The 7,437-nt window shown below is 26.3% G+C and overlaps 1 protein-coding gene across 1 annotated transcript; it reads right to left on the bottom strand.

Annotated features, from left to right (window-relative positions):
* Positions 1-5,003: 5,003 nt before the first annotated feature.
* LOC125371326 (secreted RxLR effector protein 161-like) lies at positions 5,004-6,416 on the bottom strand. The gene is made up of 2 exons (XM_048380026.1): positions 5,906-6,416; positions 5,004-5,059 (listed from the first exon to the last, which is right to left on the bottom strand). Exons 1-2 carry the CDS (start codon positions 6,414-6,416, stop codon positions 5,004-5,006), a joined length of 567 nt encoding a protein of 188 aa, XP_048235983.1.
* Between the last annotated feature and the right edge of the window lie 1,021 nt (positions 6,417-7,437).

The following is a 7,437-nucleotide window of genomic DNA, read 5'->3' as shown; positions in this document are numbered from 1 at the left end:
TGTCTCTAATAAGACTCCCAATTATACTCGAATATGGACTTAGTCAACATCGCCTTTCTCGGATACGATAGGGTTACATATAATGCTCGGTTATCATTAGTTTCCACTTTTGCTTGAGAATGTTTATGCTCGGTATAATTTGTTTGCCCATGCTCAACCATTTTTAGCCAGGTAACGAGTTTGGGTACCTTTCAGCAAGTGGGATCAAAAGTATATTCAAGCTTGGTCAGATCCAAGCAACTAATATGAAAGCTTGTTGTTGATCGGGTGACACAACCTCCCATTAAAAAGTCTGTGAGAGGTCCATTTGCACCTAATAAAGTAAGTGAGAGATTGATAGAATTCTAATAACTTTTGTGAGTTAGTAAGAGCTAGATATCTTAGAGTAGGTAAGAAGTCTAAGTATCAGAACCTTGTAAGGCTTGATCTCTAACTGTTAATAAAGTCAACTAGTGGAAAAAATCTTAAGGTATGATCCTTGAAGACTAATGTAGGTCTTAGTACCGAACTAGGATAAACCTTTGTGTTGACATCTTTTAATTTGTGCATGAATTTAATATCTGATACTGCTATTCACTATGTTAGCTATCCATGTTATATTACAAATAAGAATTATATAATTAGACATCTAACTATTTCAAACGTGCATAAGATATCTATCTCATTGCATCATCTTACTTATCTATTCTTGAAGTATCTATAGAATAATGACCAAGTCATAGCAATATCAAATGAAAGAACGTTGGCTTACTGATGTAGGTATTTAATAGAAAACCTTCTAAGATTAGTTAAATATTTATGTATTTTGCATCAGGCATCTAATAGACTGTAGAACTGTTCCATAACCATCTATCAAATAAGTAAGATATTTAGCCAGAAATTTTTGAGAAGTCCAATCTACCCACTCTTAGACGTGTATTTTGGACTTTCATATAAAATATATACACTTTAAAATATACATACTACAAAAATTATATTAATACATATTTTAGTATATTATTTTAAGTTCTTACTTATTAAATTAGTATAGCTATATGCTTAATACTAAAATTATAATTAATATGCTTTTCTATAATAAAAAAATCATTGTTCAATCATTAATTAATTAAAATAATATAAATAAAATTAAAATTATATTTTTAATATTAAAATTGTTATTAATTTAAGATTTTTATAGAATTGAACTTCTAGAATTACACTTGTACTAAATGAATTGTTAATTATAAAAATTATATATATTATAAAATTAAATTATTAAAGTATCAAAATGTAATTAATTACTAATTTAATAAGATTCTATTAGTAAATTAATTCGTTCTAATTTTATATATATTATGATTATGATGCATTAAGTAAATATTGGACCGAAATTATTTTTTTTTCCATTCTAGCAATGTTAATAATTGACAGTCCGGTTTTCACAAAGACTACAAGAAGCATCGAATGAAAAAATAAATAAATCACGGTACTGTCTTTTAAATTTTGTGGCTCCTTATATGCTCTTGATCTTTTTATCTCAAATTTTAGGAGAAACTTTCTCTGAGAAATAATATAAATGCAATTGTAGAGGAAACAGAAGAGAGATTAAAAAGATAAGGTAGACTTCTTTTATCCAGAGATATTGATGTAATATATAAATTGGTTTTTATATTTTTTATTACATTAAAATTTTATAAATTTTATAAAATTAATTATTATTGGTTATTAATTATTTTCCCTTTGTATAAATTTAATATAGTTAAAAGACTAAATAGGTAATTTAAAATTATAATTTAATTTTTAAATTTAATATTAAATATTAAACTCATTTAAAATTAATTTTTTATAAAATAGATAAGATTTTATTTTAGCACAAATTTATTTTAATGTCTAATAAAAATAATTTATTAATACTGTTTACTTTAATCTTTTAATTCTACCACAATTTATTCTGAGAAAAATATAAAAGTGTTAAAATTTTTATTTTTAAAAAATAACATTATTAATTACTACATGATTTAATTTGAAATTATTAAATAATAAGAATAGTTAATTATTATTATTATTATTGGTACAACACATTAAGATTATAAATTTAATTATATTAATTTTCTTTGAATTATTGATATAAAATTTTATCTCTACACTACAGAATTATCAGTGCATTTGTCAACTCAATATTCTTTTATGAAAGTAATTGAGGCTAAGATTTTTTGAGTAAATATGACACTTGTTTAAATTTCTATAAATTTTGTTTAAATTTTTTTACTTTTAAATATATAGTTTTAGTTTTAGATAATAAAAATAATAATAGAAATAAATGACGGTTCATAGTAAAGATTGGATGAGATTGCTAACCGCAGTCAAACCCATTAGTTGATTGGTTCAACTTTCAACTACTTAACTAATAATGTGCAATTACGTATACTTAATAATTACTGTCACTTTCAACATATTATAAAAGGAGGGGGAAAATAGTAAACAATTATCAATTATTAAGGATAGATTGGCAGCTTAATCCTTTGTTAATCATATAAGGAAGGAAAAAAAAAAATGCTGACTCACCATCTTGATCTCAGATAGAGCAGGGATTTGATAGCGACTATGCCCAAACATATCCGTTTTTTCCTCATCTTTCGTTCACTCATGTGCATGCCAAAAAGGAAAAGAAAGAAAGAATATTGGATAAATAACGAAGTTTTTAATGTTTATCATTTTAATATTTATAAATATTTTCTTTTTCAGTCAGATTTTTCACCTTGTTATTTTATGTTCAATTTAGCCGGTCGCTTTGGTCTAAGTGTTGACATGGATTCGATAAGCCTGATTGATTTATTAATAAAAATATTTAAAAATATTTTACTTTATTTATCATGTTATTTTAAATTTTAGCTTTTTTTAAATTTTATTTCTAAAAAAGGATTTTATTTATAAATATATAAAAATCTTCTTTAAATTTTTAAATGAATTTAAATGAATTAATAAGTTGAATTTGAATAAAATTCGAACCATTTGGATCGTTTTATGCTCTTAATTATAAATATAATATTAATAAAATTTTATAAATCAGCCATACTCGGAAAAAGAATTTTCCAATTCTACAAACCACAATTTATCCTTTTGTAAAAGAACTTTTATTTTTATTTTTTAAACAGCTTTTAAAAACTGATAAAAATAGAAACATAATAGTTTTAATCAAACACGTTTAATTGTCTATAAAATATATAAACAAAAAATACAAGACTCAAATAATAACAAATACCCCTTAAATACGCAATTTCTTCCTATATTAAATGGAAAATATTTGACGAGTTGACATGCTCTGCCTTGTATCATGAACTGATCACAGCGGCAATGACCACGTGTTACACTTGATTTAAGGAAAAAGGGTTAATTTGGCTCTTGAATTTTGCAGTTATATTTAATTAATTTTTATATTTTACCACTTTAACTATTAAGTTCACTTGGGTCAGTTTCAGTTTTTTTAAAAATAAGTTGTACACACTATAAAATTTAATTTAGCTAATTAATTAATTATAATTAATTAGAGCTTTTTAACAAAGAATTTAACTATAATTAAGTTAATTATCTAATTAAATTTTTATATTAAATATCTTTTATAAATTCTGAGTCTTTAATTAGTTGGTTAAACAAAAAAAAAATAGTGATAGTATGGATTTAGTGCTGATGCTAGAAATGTTGATGTTTATTATATGTATATTAATTTTTAATGCTAAATGTACATAATAATATAAAAACTGATAAAGAAGTAATGATGATGGTATTGGATTGTAAGTTATTATATTTACTTTTACTTTTTAATGATAATGCTGGTGATTTTTAGTTAAATTGCTGTTGGTGGTAGCAGTAGTAATGAGGGCAAATTAGTTTTGATGGTTTAAGTTTTAATTTTATAGCAATTTAAAAACTTATACTTACTATTTTTAATTTTTAACTTAGAAATGAAATATAATTTAATTTAGCCTATCAACTTTTCATTCGGGTTGGCTTTCAATTTATCATTTAAGTTCAATTTTACTCTTTCCACACTCTTATTATAATGTATTCTATTGACTCATTAAAAAAGGACTAAATTAAATCTTCTTAAAAATTTCAAGAGTTAAAATGACTTAGAAAAAGCTAAACTAGGCCTGTTTGTAAGATTTAGAACGTAAATTAAACCTTATTTCTTAACTTAAATATGTGGGGTTTCCTCTAATTCTTGTCTGGCCTACCCAACAATGCCCACTGTCCCTAAATGTTTCGGAAGTACCGATATTAATGCAATATAATACAACATGTTCTAAAGTTTTAGGACAGGATACAGAAGAATCACACTAATTTAAAATATATATTTATTATATTTAACATATAAAATATATAATTATTCAAATCTAAATAATATAACAATAAAAATGTGTATATATATCATATGCATAGAGTTTAATCTAATTTTATTAATATCCAATATATATATATTTCTTAACAATAATAAAAATATATGGCTTTTTAATTTTATAAAAAATTGATTATATTTATAAATATTATAGGCTAATTAGATTAAAAGAATTAATTTTAGGGTTAACACTGAAACTGCTATAAATTTAGAGGGGTAAAGTACTATTTATTTGATTTTTAATATTTTAAATTACTCTTATTATTATTCTAAAAGTGTTCAAACTATGCTCTATACGCGGGTCAGCCGTGTCCGTACTATATCCATAAAAATAAGATAAAAGAAATATTTAGACAAATATAAACACATGTCAAAGTGTCTAGCATATGTCTATATTGGGAAAATGTTTTAACAAATACGAGAGATTCTATCTTTCAAAAGCATGGATGCATCCTAGCTCCATATATGAAAGGTCTATGCATAGTATAGGCCATGGTTATTATGGAGAGGACCCGCCGGTCGAAATAGGAAAATCAAGAACTGAACCTATAGACGATTCAGTCTTAAATCAAAACCATATTGAATAAAACTCAAAATTTTAACACAAACCGTTGGTTAGATGACTCGATCAACTCAGTCCCGGTTCAATAAGTAGCCCAAGTTTGGTTGGTTGCTGTGGTAGCCCTATAATATAAGCAAATAATAGCACATTGATCTAGAACTTTATGTTTTTCACTATTAAATAGAAGGAAAAAAACATACATTGATTCATATTTAATAGAGTGTGTTTTCTCTCTCTTTTCTCCTTATCTTATTGATGGATACTCTAATATTTAGTTTTTGTATTTGTTATAATTGTTGATGATATGGGTAGAGAAAAGACCAACTCTTATTTATAGACTAATGGTAACTTTTCATCAAAGCACCAATGGTTACAACCTTTCATTAACCAATATAATTTAATCACTAATATTTTATTATAATTATATGAGTCATTAATTTCTTACATTCTCCCACTTGGCTCATATGATTTAATATGAACATAAAGTGCACAAAAATCAATATTAAATTCTTTTTTACATTGGCTATGACATAACATCATTATTAAGTAGAAATGTCATTTTATCGATATAGTCCCTTCCATGTACCATAACACTAATTCTCAACTTAACATGATCTTTAATAAAGATAACATTAATGGTCCAAAATTAGTGTCTTTATTTCAAGATTGTTCATGTCAATATTACTCTAAAGCAATTATGTATATCAAATAGAAAACAGGAAAATTAGAAACACATAATTGAGCTCAAAGTGTCAAATGTATAAACTTAAAATAAACTTGCTAAAATATTAGTAATGACGTCCAACAATGCCCATTCTTACAACATGTTCATTAAAGGTTTTGGGTGGTACTCCTTTTTTTTAAAGGATTTGCAATCATAAGATTTCTGCTAATATGTTCAATTGACACTCTTTGTTTCTGAACTTTTTCTTTAACGGAAAAATATTTTATCTCCATATGCTTAGCACCTTTAGAATACTTGTCATTTTTAGAGAAGAAAACTGCTGCAGAATTATCACAATAAATTTTCAGTGACCTGGCTATACTGTCAACAATTCCAAGTCCTGAAATAAAATTCCGCAGCCATAATCCATGAATAGTAGCCTTAAAGCAAGCTACAAACTCAGCATCTATAGTGGATGCAGCAATGACAGGCTGTTTCGCACTCTTCCATAAAATTGCTCCTTTGGCTATTAGGAATAAGCAGCCAAATGTTGATTTTCTTGTATCAACACATCCAGCAAAATCTGAATCTGAATATCCAATCATCTCAAGGTGATTAGATCTTTTATAAGTGAGCATATGATCCTTTGTTCCTTGCAAGTATCTGAGAATTTTCTTTGCAGCTTTCCAGTGATCTAATCCTGGATTACTTTGATATCTGCCCAGTATTCCGATAGCAAAACTAATGTCTGGTCTGGTACAAGTTTGAGCATATATTAAACTCCCAACAACAGATGCATAAGGAATATTCTTCATTTGTTCTCGTTCCAATTCATTTTTTGGACATTGCGTAAGATTAAATTTATCCCTCTTCTGAATTAGAACTATCCCTGCTGAGCATTTGTCCATTTTAAATTTTTCTAAAATTTTATTAATATAAGCCTTTTGATATAAGCCCAATAAACCTTGTGATCTATCATGAAATATTTCTATTCCTATCACATATGTGGCCTCTCCCATATCCTTCATTTCAAAATTATTAGAGAGATATTTCTTGGTTTTATGTAGTAAACCAAGATCATTAGCAGCAAGTAAAATATCATCAACATATAGAACAAGAAAAATAAACTTACTCCTACTAATTTTTATATATATGCACTAATCAACGATGTTTTCTTGAAATTCAAAAGAAGTAATGGTATTATTAAACTTAATATACCATTGATGGGAAGCTTGTTTAAGTCCGTATATTGATTTTTTTAGTTTACACACTATATGATCCTTTTTCTTAATTGAAACCCTCAGGTTGATCCATATAAACTTCTTCTTCCAAATTCCATTAAGAAAAGCGGTTTTGACATCCATTTGATGTAGCTCTAAATCATAATGAGCCACTAAAGCCATAATAATTCTAAGAGAGTCTTTTTTAGACACTGGTGAAAAGTTTCTTTGTAATCAATGCCACTTTTCTGAGTAAAACATTTGGCAACAAGTCTGGCTTTGTGTCTTTCGATATTGCCTTTTGAATCGCGTTTGGTTTTGAAAACCTATTTGCATCCAATCTTTTAACATCCTTCAGGAAACTCAACAAGGTCCCAGACTTGATTTTGATCCATAGGTTTTAACTCTTCTTCCATAGCATTAATCCATTTAATTGAATCATCACAATTCATGGCTTCTGAAAATGAACCTGGATCATTATTAATTCCTAAGTCCATTTCTGACTCTTGTAGATAAACTACATAGTCATCAGAAATAGCAGATCTCCTTTCTCTTTGAGACCTTCTTACTATTACTTCTTGTTGTTCATTTACTATAATTTCATTATTGACATTTT

This window comes from Ricinus communis, chromosome 10 (assembly GCF_019578655.1).
Source record: "Ricinus communis isolate WT05 ecotype wild-type chromosome 10, ASM1957865v1, whole genome shotgun sequence".
Taxonomy (NCBI): domain Eukaryota; kingdom Viridiplantae; phylum Streptophyta; class Magnoliopsida; order Malpighiales; family Euphorbiaceae; genus Ricinus; species Ricinus communis.
This window is presented reverse-complemented; position numbering and strand designations above follow the sequence as displayed.